We start from the raw sequence: 18,540 nt of genomic DNA, 5'->3' as shown, positions 1-18,540 counted from the left end.
GATTGGTTGAATACTGACCGATTGGTTGAATACTGACAACGGTTGATCTTTAACCTAACTCAGAGGATCGCATATTACACGGACTGCTGTACCTTAAATAATACATAGCAATAGCTGACACTATTGCTTGTAAACGAACATGTCATCAGCATAAGACACGGAGGATATGTATCACGGTAACCTGTTTCATTTAGCGGTCCTAAATCACAAGTGATGTCATGTTTACTCTATTGATGTTACTTGGATGCAAAGTATTGTGACGTCACTGCGATTGTGATGTCAAATCACGGTGCATGACGTCAGAACCAACTACCGTAAACATACAAGGATATCGTCGCCAACATGTCCGGAGAGGGATACAAATTTGTACAAGATGCTACAAACGAGTTGCACAAGAAACTCGACGACTTGGAGAAAAGGGCTGTTTGTCTGGGAGAACAATACGACCACCTGTTAGACCGAGCCGGCAAACTAGAGCAGAGGACTAATGAGTACATGTTTAGGATTGAGAAGGACAGAAAGATGTCAGTCATTGTGGAACTTCTCATGCGGCGGGATAAAAGGTCTGAGTTGTTAATTGATTATGTTTGGGTGTTTTTCGAAGTTGTGTTGAGGAAGGTGAAGAGTTTAGGCGTTCCAGTAAACACCATAAAAGAGCTTTGGTTAGGGTTACGGCAGAAAGCAACTGAAAAGTCCTTCACTGCCACAATGGGGAAGCTTGGTTTTTCCAAAGCAGAGTTAGATCCCGTCTTGCTTCTGTTTGAGGTGGTTCACGACAGAACATTGGCTGAATGTGGCGCGAGCAAAAGTTTGACTGAGACGATTGTGAGAAGGAAACGGAACGAAGAAAACGATGAGGACAATTCGTGGATGCGGGATGCCGACGTTGCTAGTCTCATCCTCTACTTGCAGATACAAGACGAGCTACAGACGTCGGTGAGGGGAGCATTGCGACGGGTAGTAGCTGTAGCTCACTGTGGCCTTATGGGAGCAGACGATACGGAAACATGCCTGAATCTTGGAAGTGTCCCGTCGCCAGAACTTGCATCACACTTCCTCACGTCAACTCCTAAGATAACCCCGAAAATCAGGCGTTCTTCGTCCGCAGTACCATTCAGCACAGAGTTACTGGACACCCCAACATGCGTGCGACCTGTTCACAGTACCCAGAACGCCAATACAGCTCATCTCACTGACAGGTTAGATTCGGCTAGTCTTACGTCTGGTAGTACTCCGTCTCCCAAACAAGATGCTTCAGAACCGTCCGGAGCAGGGCATTGTCGCGGTAGTCACCACTCAACGCCCATGTCAGACACGTGTGAGACATCATGTGATCACCAATATGACAGCCGCGTCTCTATCCCAGACACGGAGGGCAAGTCTGAGTTGAAATCCAATGGCGAGCGTCGTGAATCCGACACAGCAATAGCCACGTTGAAATGTGACAGTGTTTGCAACGCGTCTTCCAGTGCTGCCCAGGACATGCTTGGCGATAACGCAAGCAACAGGAGTGACAACAGATATGGAGGAGGGACGTATGACACAAGCACAGGCTGTCAGAAATGTGTGCGCTTCTCCCCTCAAACCGTGACCTCGGAATGTGACTGTAACGAATGATGTCCCAGACCCCGATCAATCCAATTCAAAAGGTGAAGTCCAAAACAAAATACAGCTAGTCACATTTGAACAAAGGAGGTCCAGTTTTGACCTTGAATCTTCCTCCTCCCTTTGGGATGACCATACAACGAATGTGTTATTGTTTTGTGAGTAATAAGACACGTATACAGTTCTTTACACAACACTCTCAGACAATTTTGTTTTCACTTTTCTTACTCGCCATGCATTTCAAATTCCATGACAGTGAATTCGGTGCAATGAGACTAGAAACTGATAGCTAAACATGCATTCATTACCATGCGTTAGCCAAAGAAAAGAACTTCCATAACATCATCAGGGCACAATTAAAGAACCTATAATAGCTTAATTAATGTGACAATTTCTGGGAAATAATTTGGCGCACAAAACCCATCAATACTGACTGTAATAGAGCACTTGGTAATATTCCAGATTTATCAGAGCGGCCTGTTGAAAGGACTATCTGGCTGTTGTGACAACCAAATCCCTCAGCCTGCCTGACTGCCTGACCCATCTGGGGTTGCCTCTCACATCTTGGGATGTTTACTTTTTCATTACACTTCATTGCAGAAGAATGGCACTCATAAACTGCATATTGAAAATCTCATGGTAGCTAGTTGGGTAGAGTGGTCTTCATTGTTGTTTTCCATTCTGTCATGTTTAAAACTGGCTGCCTACCCTCCCATAATATTTGCTCATTCTTACAAATCGGCCTATTTCCACAGCCTGCAAGAAGGCTCTTACCCATGATAACCTGTGTTAGTCCAGGAGAAGCCCATAGCAACTCTTGCCTCTCTTGTGGCCATTTTCACAACTGGCCCTCCATACACAAAATGGGCATAGCTATCAATCTTGTCAGCTCATGGGACAACATCCAACCTCTAACATCCATACACATATGACAGAAGACTGTTAAAACACATCCTACTAAGCTGAAACATACTGTGATTGAACACAGTTACAGTCCGTTTGGCTCAAAAGCAGACCGATGAATTGCAATCTAACTTGAAAACTAATAAACATAACATACTCAATGAAACGCTGATCATAATCAAAACATCATACCCACTCTGTGAGATTTTTGCAGAAATTTGTCCTAAAAATAATAAAGTTGTTTAAAAACTATCATTAAAATATAGACACAGTTCACTGTTTGTTACGAGGGAGGAGTGCAGAGAAAGGGACAGCCAGGTGTTCGAGAAGCACGTTCAGAGACAAAGTTATTTATTCATTAACCTGTGCTGTGCCGTCTCCATCCGTTCTCGAACACCTGGCTGTCCCTTTCTCTGTACTCCTCCCTCGTAACAAATAGTGAACTGTGTCAATATTTTAACGATAGTTGGTTAAACAACTTTTTTAATTTTAGGACAAAAATTCTGCAAAAACCTCACATAGTGGGTATGATGTTTTGATTATGATCAGCGTTTCATTGAGTATTTTGTTTATTACCCACGTGGTCAACGTATGGGTAGTTGCATACTAATCTCGTACGTCACACGAGTGTCGTATTGCGTTGACCTGTGTCGTAACGACTTGACCTGAAATTCTAACGATGTGATTGGATAACCGATGACTTCTAAGTTAGGTCACGTTGTGACGGAACTACTTGTTCATTCATAACAAACACGTGATTTCATTCATTCTACAACTTAAATGCATTGTGGGAATGTAAACATTGCGAACGTATCCGTATCGCTGTTTAATTGTGAGTCGAACTTAGACATTATATGCGTTGAAAAACATAAACACAAAGTTTCCACCAGTGATGTTAGCCGAGTGAAGCAACTGCAAACTATGAAACGGGGTGCTACGGAGTAGTTTAATGTAGGAGGCTGTACGAGGCAATGACAACTGACATGCATCGTGACGTCGGTTACCAAGGTAGCAGACGAGCAAAGCGTAGTGACGTCATTACAGTGTGACGTCATGCAAAAAGTGTACTACAGAACAACATTCTTCCGCAACCTCTTTATGAAACCAGTTTCGGTTTGAAACCATAAAAATAACACAAATACGCTATTTTGTCAATTTATAGCCTGTAAGATGTGGGTAATAAATAAAATACCACACTCGGTCTCATAACATACGAATTATACAAAACTTGTGACCTTCCTATGGGTTCTGACCTCGCTTTCGCTCGGTCAGATACCATAGGAAGGACACTCGTTTCGTATAATTCGTATGTTATGAGACCTCATGTAGTATTCTCTATTTATGTTTTTGAGTTAGATTGCAATTCATCGGTCCGCTTTTGAGCCAAACGGACTATACCTGTATCCCAATAGTCTTTGATACAAGATGTATGTAAAACAAGGTATTCACACATTCGGATCGGTTTGTCATATTTTTGCACATAACTTTCATTCGCCCCTTTCTGTAACTTGAAAGATGACTTGTCCATACTATTGACAAAAAATAAGAACTCTGAACTGCAAATGAAACATTAACTATAGTTTTCATTGTTTTATTCAAACACAACAAATTCATTACAGTATAAACATGTTCATTTATCTATCACAACTCACTCAATATTCAGTAATATACACTACATTCTGTTCACACCAGTATTAACCATTATCCTACAATGTTCACCCTCACACATGATTGGTCTGTTTCCATGGTTGTGTGCTGTATATATCGTGTTTTTGACATCATGTCAAGACAACTCTCAAGATCAACAATAACAAGCTACTTTACTGCACACATCTTAGATATAATTATACTTTGAAAATGTAGCGTCAAAAAAGTTGATTTGAAATTTTGCTGACATCATAAAACTGAGCTACAAGTGCAGCTGTTGTGTGTGATGACATCATAAAACTGAGCTACAAGTGCAGCTGTTGTGTGTGATGATATCATAAAACTGAGCTACAAGTGCAGCTGTTGTGTGTGATGACATCATGAAACTGAGCCACAAGTGCAGCTGTTGTGTGTGATGACATCATAAAACTGAGCCACAAGTGCAGCTGTTGTGTGTGATGACATCATAAAACTGAGCCACAAGTGCAGCTGTTGTGTGTGAAAAAACCATGCCATCTTAAAGTTTGGCTTTGGGACAAATGAAAATAAAATTTTCCTTCTCCATACAAAGTAGATATTTGCTGGTCTAGATATAAATATATATAACCTCATGTATGAATAACAACTGACATACTGGTTCATTCTCTCTCTTAGCTCTATATACAGATATAAACATCAAGCAACTGACACCGTGAGTTGCTTACTATTCCACAGAACTATATGTTCTCATATACCAACAGAATTCCACCAAAACTGGTAGTCTCGATTAAAGAACTAAAACATTGCACCTTGGTTCACACTAAAGTGTATACTTTTGGCAAAATGAGCATATTTATATAGCAAATGAAAACAAACGTTCAATGAGCAAATTACAACAAACTATTACTTATGAATGCAATATCAATAAATTACTGTTATTAACTACCAATGGTTTCATGCCAACATAACGTAACAATGCATAATGTACCCTCAGCTTTCATAAATATCATCAGTATCATTGTACAGACAACTCACCAACTCAACACACAGATATATCTGTTGACAAGCCCATGTCGCCACCTGTAAGTTATCATCACACAGATATATCAGTGAAGAACATCATCTTGCTTGTAAGTTATCACAACACAGACCTATCTGCATGTGAAGAAGACCAGCTCTCCTGAAGGTGCTTAGCACAGATATATTGGTGAACAAGCCCCCATCACCTGTGAGTGATTAGGCCTCAGGTATATCAGTAACCAAGCCCATCTTGCTGGCAATTCAGAAGAAACTTCACAGACCCAGGTCTTCTGACATACTCCTATTTTGGTCCATTTCTGTATCAGTACCACAGTGGCTTGAGGCTAACACTCCATCTGTCAACTGTTTCTCTTAAGGGTCATTTGAATAGTGACAACTATCAACCCGCATGATCCTACACGCTTTGGCAAATAGATATCTGGTACACTGGTTTTACTATGATCCTGTTCCCAGTGGAAGTCACAATATGATCTGTTCCCTCTCATGGCAGTAGGCACACCAGGCCATGTCCAGTGCAAGACTGCAGGGAACGCCTGGCTGATCATTCAGTATTGCCATACAACACTGCAACATTTCTGCAGTGATGTATTGGTGACTAGTACAGTATGGTCCTGTTGCCATCTTCTGATATATCCAGACAGTTTAGCTCTTTCCACCAAGAGTTGATGTCTAATGACACATACTTCCCAACCAGTGCAGAGTCAATGGGGTGTTCCATGGTGGGTGTGGGCAGGTCATCCTCTGTTCTGCCCTCTGATACCAATGGGAGGGGCTTGCCACCTGTAGCAGACAACATGGAGAAAGTCACACACACTCTCACTATGAGGACATACACATGTTACACCTTTACACCATAAAGTTTGTTCACAAAACAAAAACAGAGACAAAGATGCCGGCCCCAAACAGACTGGTACAAACAGAGATGTACACACTGATTGGCACACACCAACCTGTACCCATTGACTGGTACACACCAACCTGTACACGCTGATTGGCACACACCAACCTGTACCCATTGACTGGTACACACCAACCTGTACATGCTGACTGGCACACACATACCTGAACACACTGATTGGCACACACCAACCTGTACCCATTGACTGGTACACACCAACCTGTACACGCTGACTGGCACACACCAACCTGAACACACTGATTGGCACACACCAACCTGTACCCATTGACTGGTACACACCAACCTGAACACACTGACTGGTACACACCAACCTGTACATGCTGACTGGTACACACCAACCTGTACACGCTGACTGGCACACACATACCTGAACACACTGATTGGCACACACCAACCTGAACACACTGACTGGTACACACCAACCTGAACACACTGACTGGTACACACCAACCTGTACACGCTGACTGGCACACACCAACCTGTACACACTGACTGGCACACACCAACCTGTACCCATTGACTGGTACACACCAACCTGTACATGCTGACTGGCACACACAAACCTGAAACACTGACTGGCACACACCCATTGACTGGTACACACCAACCTGAACACACTGACTGGCACACACCAACCTGTAACACACTGACTGGTACACACCAACCTGGTACACACCAACCTGACATGCTGACACACCAACCTGTACCCACTGACTGGTACACACCAACCTGTGTACATGCTGACTGGTACACACAAACCTGTACATGCTGACTGGTACACACAAACCTGTACATGCTGACTGGTACACACCAACCTGTACACGTTGACTGGTACACACAACCTGTAACCTGTGGTACACACAAACCTGCTGACTGGTACACACCAACCTGTACACGCTGATTGGCACACACCAACCTGTACCTGTACCGCATTGACTGGTACACACCAACCTGTACACGCTGACTGGTACACACCAACCTGTACACACTGACTGGTACACACACCAACCTGGTACACACCAACCTGAACACACTGACTGGTACACACACAACCTGAACACACTGACTGGTACACACCAACCTGTGCTGACTGGCACACACACCAACCTGTACACACTGACTGGTACACACCAACCTGAACACACTGACTGGCACACACCAACCTGTACCCATTGACTGGTACACACCAACCTGAACACGCTGACTGGTACACACCAACCTGTACATGCTGACTGGCACACACCAACCTGAACACACTGATTTGCACACACATACCTGAACACACTGATTGGTACACACCAACCTGTACCCATTGACTGGCACACACTAACCTGTACCCATTGACTGGCACACACCAACCTGTACCCATTGACTGGTACACACCAACCTGTACACGCTGACTGGTACACACCAACCTGTACCCATTGACTGGTACACACCAACCTGAACACACTGACTGGTACACACCAACCTGTACACGCTGACTGGCACACACATACCTGAACACACTGATTGGCACACACCAACCTGTAGCCATTGACTGGTACACACCAACCTGTACCCATTGACTGGTACACACCAACCTGTACACGCTGATTGGCACACACCATCCTGTACCCATTGACTGGCACACACCAACCTGAACACACTGATTGGCACACACCAACCTGTACCCATTGACTGGTACACACCAACCTGTACACACTGATACACAGACTTAAACATTCTGAAATGCCAATTAGAGTTGTACCTGTGTTGATCTTGCAGCTTCTCTTGCGAAGATTTGGTCTTTCTTTCTCTGCCAGGCGTGATGCTCCGTCACTCAGTGTCGGGGTCAGGAACTTCCTCATGGACTGTCCCTGTAAACATAAACACCTCTCATCAGACACGGAATCAAAGGTTAGAACATCAGGCTACAGAAGTTATCTGTAAAGTACAACACCTACCTGTGGGACACTGTAGCAGTATGACGGGGCACCTACACTGTGTGGCGGTATGACCGACTACTTACCTGTGGGACACAGGGTGGCTGTATGACTGACTACCTGTAGACCAGGGCATGTACTACCACTAGGTGTGGCGACTGAATGACTGTACCTGTAGGGACTAGGTGGCTTTATGACTGACTACCTACCTGTAGGACACTGGGTGGCTGAATGACTGAATACCTACCTGTAGGACACTAGGTGGCTGTATGACTGACTACCTACCTGTAGGACACTAGGTGGCTGTATGACTGACTACCTACCTGTAGGACACTAGGTGGCTGTATGACTGACTACCTACCTGTAGGACACTAGGTGGCTGTATGACTGACTACCTACCTGTAGGACACTGGGTGGCTGTATGACTGACTACCTACCTGTAGGACACTAGGTGGCTGGTGGCTGTATGACTGACTACCTACCTGTAGGACACTGGGTGGCTGTATGACTGACTACATACCTGTAGGACACTAGGTGGCTGTATGACTGACTACCTACCTGTAGGACACTGGGTGGCTGTATGACTGACTACCTACCTGTAGGACACTAGGTGGCTGTATGACTGAATACCTACCTGTAGGACACTGGGTGGCTGTATGACTGACTACCTACCTGTAGGACACTAGGTGGCTGTATGACTGACTACCTACCTGTAGGACACTGGGTGGCTGTATGACTGACTACATACCTGTAGGACACTAGGTGGCTGTATGACTGAATACCTACCTGTAGGACACTGGGCGGCTGAATGACCGGGTTGCGGAGCTCAACATGCCCCTTCTTCCTAGTGCGGGGAGGCACAGGTCCTTCCTCTTTCTCCTCCTTGATGTCGGCTCCTCCTGATGTGAGTTCAGTCACAGTAAACAGTGGCTCATTGGTGGCTCGTAGATTGGAGATGATGTTGGAATGCTCCTTCTACAAGAAAAAAACAACCATCATGTCAGTCTGTGCTTGTGAAGACGTAAAGATGGTCCTGGTAGATCTCCATCTTGCACAAAGAAAGGGTACTTTTGTCCATACGCAATGGGTAATGAATGTCTCACAAACACGTTTTCTTTATGTATTGCAAATGAGTTATTATATAGCACATATTTTTCATAAATTAATGCCTGCAAAATCCCTGTAAGATTTTGGAAGAACACATACAGCTCTGATTCGCTTGAGGCACTTGTCAAGCCAGTTGCGGATGGTCTGTTTGGCCACCTCCTCCTCGATGGTGTATTCCAGTTCCTCTCGTGCTAGAAGTTCCTCCAGCTGCAGGGACTTGCGGATGTCCACGGACCGGTACGACAGCATGCTGCAACCATCACAAGGTACTCATGTATTAGATGTGGGGTGTGTTTAGTTCAGTTTTACACCACTTTTAGCAATATTCCCGCAATATCATGCTGGGTGACACTAGAAATGGGCTTCACACATTGTACACATGTTGGGATTTGAACCCAGGCCTTTGGCGTGACAAGCAAACACTGTAACCACCAGGCTACCCCAACTGCCTGGCCCACTTTTGTTGTGTAACTACCTTCCAGAAAGTTCTACACCATGTTGAATCAGTCATAAGCTGTCCTCCAGACTCCTGGCTACACTAGACTCTAAAAGTATCAAGACAAAGTAACATCCACTCAACTCCTCACATTGAATAGCAATACTTTCCTGACAACCAATGATTAGTTAATCATGAATTTCAAAAGTAAAATAATACAATTACAATAGTGTTTAAATATACATTATTCCCAGTACAGAGCATATGAGAGTGGGATGAGTGGGTTGACATACCTGAGGACATCATGGAATGTAACATCGCCACCCTGGTGCAGCTTCTCAATCTCATAGCACATGTGTTTAAACAACAAGCGGTCCTTCTCCAGATCCACTTCCAGGCGACCTCGCAGCAGGCGGAGCAAGTACTTTACCCGCCGAGCTGGGATCACGCCCTGAAAACACATAGCTTAGTACATCCAGTTTAGTACATCAAGAACAAGATGAGTACACCAAAAACAAGACTAGTACACCAAGAACAGGATTAGTACATCAAGAACAAGATTAGTACACCAACAACAAGATTAGTACACCAACAACAAGATTAGTACATTAAGAACAAGATTAGTACATCAAGAACAAGACTAGTACAACAAGAACAAGATTAGTACACCAACAAGACTAGTACACCAAGAACAAGATTAGTATACCAAGAACAGCATTCATACATCAAGAACAAGATTAGTACACTGAGAACAAGATTAGTACACCAAGAACAAGATTAGTACATCAAGAACAAATTAGTACACCACCAACAAAATTAGTACATCGAGACTAGTACACCAAGAACAAGATTAGTACACCAAGAACAAGATTAGTACACCAACAAGATTAGTACATGAAGAACAAGATTAGTACACCAAGAACAAGATTAGTACATCAAGAACAAGATTAGTACACCAACAAGATTAGTACATTAAGAACAAGATTAGTACATCAAGAACAAGACTAGTACACCAAGAACAAGATTAGTACATTAAGAACAAGATTAGTACACCAACAACAAAATTAGTACACCAAGTGAGTGAGTGAGTTTAGTTTTACGCCGCTTTTAGCAATATTCCAGCAATATAACGGCTGGGGACACCAGAAATTGGCTTAACACATTGTACCCACGTGGGGAATCGAACCCGGGTCTTCGGCGTGACGAGCGAACTAGTACACCAAGAACAAGATTAGTACATCAAGAACAAGATTAGTACACCCAAAACAAGATTAGTACACCAAGAACAAGATTAGTACACCAAGAACAAGATTAGTACACCAAGAACAAGATTAGTACACCAAGAACAGGATTAGTACACCAAGAACAGGATTAGTACACCAAGAACAAGATTAGTACACCAAGAACAGGATTAAGAACAAGATAAGTTTAACAATTACTTCAAGTATGAAGGTTCAGCATAAGGAAATACAAAGCACAAGAGAAGCATGTAGACCAAATTCATCCCAGAAGATGACAGTTGTCGACAGTTACAATACCTTCCTATTGATGTCTACATAGTTCCATGTGTTCTGGAACTGCCGAATGTCATTGTAGCTGAGCAGAGCATCCTCCTCATTGGAGTAGAACAGGGAGAAGTTCTCCATGATGATAGCTGAATGCAACAAACACCAGTAGTCAGACAACGAACCAGTTGCAACAGGATTATCTGACTTCTGTTAATGAATATTGTGTTAATACTGTAACATGGACATGTGATCTGTAAGAGAAAATTAGCTAAACCTGTAGAGGTTTCCAATTCTTTGAAGAGAGTCGTCCTTGGGGTACATATATGCATTTTCTGCGGCTGAAAATGTCATGTGACAGTTGTATCAATGTTTTAATAAAAATATTGTACAATAGATAAAAATCTTTTTTATCTATTATTAAACGGCCCCCACCCCGTGGCTTTACCTCCCTGCTACGCATGCGCAGCCAACCAGGTAAGCACCAAGGCCTGTATCATCATTCCTTCTGCTGAATAAATCAGTGAACAGAATTGCGGGGAGGTGGGCTGCCCTACCCCAAGGACGACTCTCTTCAAAGAATTGGAAACCTCTACAGGTTTAGCTAATTCTTTTTCACAGAGATCGTTCTTGAGGTACATATATGCATTAACTCAGACTCCCAAAGACCGGAGGCCAGGGAGGAGGGAATTCTGTCCAAGTACACATAAATAGTGATCTTTAGGAAGAACGTAACAGACGCCACAACACTCACCTGTCACGTGTCCCGAAGCTTCTGCAAGAGGCATTATGGGAGGGTAACCGACAAGGAGGATAAGTACTTAGATCCGACCTCATAGGTTAAGCACAGCAATTCGCACACAGTGTGAAAATAAAAAAACCCGCCCACATCATGATCTATTGGAGAGCACCGTAAGGGGGAAAAACCAACTCACAACCGACCATAATCTCCGGAGAGAATCGAAATGAGTTAGATCACACAACAGCAGACATATCAATAAAACACAGTTGAAAGCAGCGTCCTTAGCCTGATAGGCAGCACAAATGACCGATACAAGCCAGCGAGACAGGGTCTGTTTGCTCGCTGGCATCCCAGCCTTCCCGCCACCATAACAGCAGAACAGATGGGTACCAGTACGTATCCCTTGTGTTCGTTTGAGATAGACCTTGAGAGTCTTTCGGACATCCGGATGAGTGCTCGTTGCAGAGGTCCCCGATGTGGAAGGCTGGGTAAGAGTAGGAAGTTCGATAGGAGCTGTCACATGGAAAGCGTGATCGATCTTCAGACGGTAAGTATCTGGGAGGCGAATACTGACACAATTTGGATGGAACACTGTCAGCGCCGGGTCTGCCGATATAGCATGTAAGTCGCCGACCCTACGCCCAGATGTTACCGCCACAAGAAATATGGCCTTCCATCTTAATAACTGAATGGAAATAGCCGATAGACGTGAGAACGTAGGACCAGACAGCCAATCTAGCACGATTGACAAATCCCAAGGTGGGCTGGTTCGCCTGACAGCAGGTCGAACCCGATCCACGCCAGCTAAAAAGCGCTGTAGAAGAGGGTGCTGCCCCAGAAGAGCACCATCTACAGGGGTGTGAAAAGTGGAAATAGTGGAGTAGCCACGAATGGTCGAGGCCGCCAAGCCTTCTTCCAAATGAGCCAACGCCCTCTGGTCCGGTATTCGAGAGCAGAACACGGGTATCTGATTCATCCCGCCAGCCGCAAACAGATCTACCTGTAACGATCCGTACAACTGGGAGATAACTCCGAATATCTGCCGGTCGAACATTCAATTGTGTGGGGGCAGGATCCGGCCAGAGAGACCGTCTGCCTGCACTTTCTCCAGCCCCAGGAGATAAACAGGAAGCACCTGACAGTCGCACTGGTCGCACCAGAGGAGAAATTCCCACGTCTCCTGAAAGAGCTAGGGACACCGTGTGCCTTGCTTCAGGATGTACTTCATGGCCGTACGGTTGTCCAACTGAAGATGAATCACCTGGCCCTGAACATGCTCCCGGAAGGGCTCGAAAACCGCACTGCTCTCAGTTCCAAGACGTTGATGTGAAGGCAGAACACCCCTCAGCCCGTGAGGGACGCATCGGTTTGAACTGAAAGAGCCGACACTGGTAGATGGCCGACACTGACGGTGGAAAGCACCCAAGTGTTGCTGGTAGCCAGACGAAGAGGACTGCTCCTTGCCCTTACCCTTGGCGGGACAGCTCCTCCTCCTACCCCTGCCCAGCGGCCGAAGCCAGCCGGCTGACTACGTCATAGGCTGCGCCCCGGAGGAGGAACCCGCTACTGGAGCGCGGGGGTGAGAAGCCCACGGATGCTCCAACAAGGCCTTACAGTCCTTGAAGGAGGTAGCTGCAGCAGCAACCTCCCAAATGACCTGCTGAGCTCCCGGAAACAACGTCGCTCACAGCCGGAACGGAAGGGCTAACAAGGTCTGCTGTGTTGCTGCTGAGTAGCGGGACGTAGACAGCCACAGCTTGCACATCCCCATGACTGCGCACATCCCCGTATACGCCGCAGACCGCAAAGAGTTGCGCGCAAGGTGGGCCTGCACTCTGGACAACTGGCGAAGCAGAACAACATGCAGGGACACGTCCCCAGTGCTCCCTTCAGCCTCAAGAGCCAACCTTTGGATAGAGGAAAGGTAGGCCTCATGGATCACCACCCTCACCTGCTGCATGGCATTCCGGTAGACTTCCCCATAAGTCTGGTAAGCCTGCCACAGGTGGGTGCCCGCAAGGGCAAACGGTGGAACTAAACGCCCTTGCTTGGCAGCCGGGGCTGCACCAGAGGAAGCCGAGCCTCCCCCGAGGGCGACCGAAGTGAACACGCACTCGTCAACCACCGGCACAAAGAACAGAGAATCGTCCCCCAGCTGGTACCTCTTAATGAGTTGGGGTAAATCGAATCGGAGGCGTGTCCCAACCAGGAGGGGATCCATCACGTCCTGCACCAGGGAAGGCAAGATACGGAGCAGCGTCTGCGAGGGTTGCCTAGGGGCAAACGCCTCGCCCGAAGGCGGAACTCAGACGAGTCCGAGTGACGGTGGGTACTGCCGCTTGGGGAATACACTCGGCAATACGCTGCCGCACCTCCTGGAGAGCCGACGAGAAACAGAAAGTGCCCTCCGACTCCTCGACCTCCCCAATGTCAATAGCCGAGGCGTCTGGACCCGAAGCCAAAGGCAAAGGATCGGCAGACACCTCCAGGCTAAGGAATCGAGCCAAGCTCGGCGATCCCACCCCCGGACTCTCGGTCCCCTGTTCAGAGTGGGCGAGGAACTTATGAACAAGGCACTTCACGGAGTCCATATGCTGCTGGAACAACTGGGTGATTAGTGACATATCAAAACCACTGGAGTGGGATGACCGGGGAGGCGACTTATGCGACATAGGTTTTTTAGTCGGTTTGGACTTTTTGGCTTTAGACGGGGGGACCTCCTGGGTAAGTTCCCCTCCCGCCTCTCGCAATTCCTTATAGAAAAGGAAATCCGCCGCCCTTCTCTTCTGGGCCCGGGGGGAAAAGGCCATACAAAGCTCAAAAACATCAGGGTTATGTCCCACCTTTTCAAGGCAGCACAAGCACTTATCGTGCTTGTCGGCTCTCAGAATGTTCTGCCCACAGACAGAACACCCAGTAAACGCCTGAAAGCAAACACGCAAGCATGTAGCTAACAGCGGAACCAGCAGCATAAATATACACATACAAACCATTGAAAATTACGTGAATGGTACCACGGGAAGAAATACTTGGTTAATAACGCAATATGACAACCACGTGGCACGCTAAACTTCCCGCAATGGAAAAGCAACGTGCGTAAACCACGGGAAAGCTAGCATAAAGTGTAATACAAAGTCACATAAATGAGAAATAACAGACTGCAAAGTCAATAAAACTGTTCTGTCAAGAACGAATAAAGACCATACATACAGTTGTTGGAGTCTCAGACATTCTTTCACAATAGAAGTAATTCAGCTATGAACTCGGAACACATGTGAACGCTTGAGTGACAGCAGAAGGAATAATGATACAGGCCTAGGTGCTTACCTGGTTGGCTGTGTATGCGTAGCAGGGAGGTAACTCCACGTGGTGGGGGCCATATAATAGATAAATAAGATTTTTATTTATTGTACAATATTTTTATTAAAACATTGATACAACTGTCACATGACATTTTCAGCCGCAGAAAATGCGAATATGTACCCCAAGGACGATCTCTATGAAAAAGAATACAAAGTTTGCTGACCGACAAGCAAGTTGAGCACAATGTAGGTGATGATGACGTAGAAGGTGCAGAAGTAGATGAGTGACGCTGTGAAGTTGCCACAGTCTGTGTCCCAGTAGTTGGGGCCCCTGCTGCAGAATGGGGGACTGATCTGAAACAGGTCAGGGGTAGGTCATTGTCCTACATTCACAATATCACATGGAGGCCATATACAACAGTATATAAGTATAACTGAAGTGTGGCAGGGTACAATAACTACCATGAATAGTTGGATACAACATTATCAGTCAACTTCTATAAGTGAAGAGTTTTAGAATATATTTCTGGGTTGACAGCTCCCTGTGATCTAAGATCATGTAAACTCTAATTTAAAATTGTCTACAAGGGATATAGAAAATTTTAATCACAGATGGAATATTTACTATACTTATCTCATGTTACACACTTTGTCTTCTTTCGACAGAGGAGTGGAAACGATCTTAAATGTTTTCAGCCTCTCTAAACAGTTCGCCTGAACATACCCCTGCACCTGATACAGGACATCTGTGGAAGCTCGTGCTGATCATGTGACCTGTCCCTGGTTGATCATGTGACCACCACCTGTCGTCATTCTCTTGTCTTGGATCTGTAACTTCCCGTAATCTGTATAGTGGGACTGGTCAAGCGCGAATCCATCATGTGAGACAGGATACGTATTATTATAGTTAAAATTTCAATTTTTTAAAACTTTTCCTATCTTGCGTTCTTCACTTATCAGACAGCTGAGGGACAACAATCTTGAGATAACAAGATCACAAGGATGGCCTAGACCTCTCATCCACTGTGCGTCAGTCATACATGCACTTGTGATGGGTTGCTTCATAAAACATCTTAGTGAAGCTCAACACAAACTCTCAGGGAGTGAGCGGTCCACAGTTACATGATTTCTTGTCGTATCATTCGTTGAAAGAACAAATAACTCACAAGAGGACTGCTTAATTTCGAACAGGCTGCAGAATCCACCATTTTTGGCTCTGTGCGACCAGTTCAGAGTTAAGGTGGATCAACATGCTAGAAGTAGAGCTAATCAGAGAGGCTGAAAACTGTGTTTCTAGTCGTTTCCACTTTCCACTGTCAAAAGAAGAGAAATTACATAACGTTTGATAGGATGATCTTAAATTTTAGCCCTAATTTAATAGTAACTATAATACCTTGAGATAGACTTCTGACAGTTGTAGCATTCTGTACAACGGTAACCTGATCTATAGGAACGTAATTGGTATTAAGACTAATGTATCATCTAAACCAGTGTCTGGCAATCTTTGTTGCAGCAGCAGCAGCAGCAGCAGCAGCATGGACTGCCCACCCACCATGCAGTCGTGCATGATCTTGTTCCAGTCCTCCCCGGTCACGATACGGAACAGGAGGATAACAGCACTTGATGCTGTCTCAAAGTTGGCATGTCTGAAACAGTTCAGGTGAGAAGAAATGACCACAAGACATCACTTTCCTCTTTTCATTGGAATTGACCAAAAACATGAACAAGACTCACTAATACCCTGACTGTGACTCACAACAAAAATTCACACTTGTATCAAACCTCTCCTACAAATGAAGAAGCCATTACTCAAATTGAAAACATCCATTAAATGATTGTAAAGTTATTGGATGAACAAATTTGATGTGAAACTCCCCCTCTCCCCCCCAAATTTAAAATATCATAATCACACATTGAACTGCACCTCTCCCTAATCCAACCAATAGATTTCAAGCTGAACAAAAATCTCTTCGGACCAGTTTAGGTCAGGGGTATAAAAAGTCGGAATGCAAGTCTGGAACAAATAGAGAGTACGTCCAATGTCCCACCTGCCAAGGTTGTAGCCGTACTTGACTGCCCCGAAGAGAAGAACACCCGCATAGGCATAGAACAGCATGAGCAGGAACATGCCCATTATGATGAAGAAGCTCTTGAACACTGACATCACCACAGTCTGCATCAGCATCTTCAGTGTGGCCTGCAACATGGTGGACGGAACTGTTCCATCACTGTATAGTTCATGTTGGTATATAAATACTCATAATGTCTCTTTATTAGCTCTAAAAGTAACATAGGCATAAGGCCTTTTCCAGTCTCAATAAGAAAGTAAAAGCTCTTAATGCATTCACTTAATGTCTACAGTCATTGTATGGGGCACTGCCATAGACATTGTTCTCCAAGGTCAATGTATTGGGTACTCACATGTCGTCCAGGTCAGTGTACACGGTACTCACATGTCGTCTAAGGTCAGTGTACACGGTACTCACATGTTTTCCAAGGTCAGTATATATGGTACTCACATGTTTTCCAAGGTCAGTATATATGGTACTCACATGTTTTCCAGTGATGGTGAAGAATCGTAGCACAATCACCACATACCCAACTGTGTTGCTGTAGTCATTCTGCACAAACAATTACATATGGTATAACATATTTGTCTCAACCTACCTAACACAAAAAGAACAGTTATTATGAAACACTACATAAATGGAGTTGCAACAATCCTCCTAGCTGTCTCATGGAAAGGCCTCTGCACTGTACCACATGTACAAGAAGCGACTGAAAAGTTTAACTATGATAGAATGCATTGATTGAGTTGGTTTCTATATATGTATCAACACACTCCCCTCCTAGGTCCAAACACTTCTGCCAATAATGCATCATATATTCTATCATAGTTATAGGACTGACTGACTGAGTTTAGTTTTACTCCGCTTTTAGCAATATTCCAGCAATATCACGGCGGGGGACACCAGAAATGGGCTTAACACAGTGTGCCCATGTGGGGAATCGAACCCGGGTCTTCGGAGTGATGAGCCAACGCTTTAACCACTAGGCTACCCACCGCCCCCATAGTTATAGGAAGTGCATGTGTTCAGTTTGTACTCACGGCTTGAGGTATGAAGTGCATGACAATCCAGATGACCCCCAACAGAGTGACAAACATGTCGTAGCGGTTGCGCCGACTTGTCCAGTACCCACCAGGTGTCAATGCTATCATCTTCATTATAACCTGTTCAACAGATGAACACAATACAGTCCCACACACCAGGCTGAGAAACTTGTTCCTAGTGCTATCATCTTCATTATAACCTGTTCAACAGATGAACACAATACAGTCCCACACACCAGGCTGAGAAACTTGTTCCTAGTGCTATCATCTTCATTATAACCTGTTCAACAGATGAACACAATACAGTCCCACACACC

General features: G+C 45.0%; 2 protein-coding genes across 3 annotated transcripts in view; one reads left to right on the top strand and one right to left on the bottom strand.

Annotated features, from left to right (window-relative positions):
* Nucleotides 1-300: 300 nt before the first annotated feature.
* On the top strand, nt 301-2,630 carry LOC124285654. 2 transcript variants are annotated; one of them, XR_006900862.1, is made up of 2 exons: nt 301-1,763; nt 2,068-2,630. XR_006900862.1 is itself a non-coding variant. In XM_046721916.1 (2 exons), the coding sequence occupies exon 1, from the start codon at nt 343-345 to the stop codon at nt 1,615-1,617; it is 1,275 nt and encodes a 424-aa protein (XP_046577872.1). In that variant the 5' UTR covers nt 301-342; the 3' UTR covers nt 1,618-1,649; nt 2,068-2,630. The 2 variants fall into 2 exon arrangements, 1 of the variants encoding a protein (XP_046577872.1); XM_046721916.1 differs by having other exon boundaries at nt 301-1,649.
* A 1,441-nt stretch (nt 2,631-4,071) lies between these two features.
* LOC124285638 (sodium leak channel non-selective protein-like) overlaps nt 4,072-18,540 on the bottom strand; it is a 67,447-nt gene continuing 52,978 nt past the window's right edge. The window contains 11 exon segments of the mRNA XM_046721898.1: nt 4,072-5,955; nt 7,845-7,953; nt 8,806-8,994; nt 9,226-9,376; nt 9,856-10,013; nt 11,101-11,216; nt 15,336-15,465; nt 16,664-16,757; nt 17,160-17,308; nt 17,664-17,732; nt 18,221-18,343. Coding sequence (XP_046577854.1) covers nt 5,771-5,955; nt 7,845-7,953; nt 8,806-8,994; nt 9,226-9,376; nt 9,856-10,013; nt 11,101-11,216; nt 15,336-15,465; nt 16,664-16,757; nt 17,160-17,308; nt 17,664-17,732; nt 18,221-18,343 — 1,473 coding nt within the window. The 3' untranslated portion in view covers nt 4,072-5,770.

Source organism: Haliotis rubra, unplaced genomic scaffold (genome assembly GCF_003918875.1).
Source record: "Haliotis rubra isolate DU_JTF1 unplaced genomic scaffold, ASM391887v1 Scf365, whole genome shotgun sequence".
NCBI classification, from domain to species: Eukaryota; Metazoa; Mollusca; class Gastropoda; order Lepetellida; family Haliotidae; genus Haliotis; species Haliotis rubra.
This window is presented reverse-complemented; position numbering and strand designations above follow the sequence as displayed.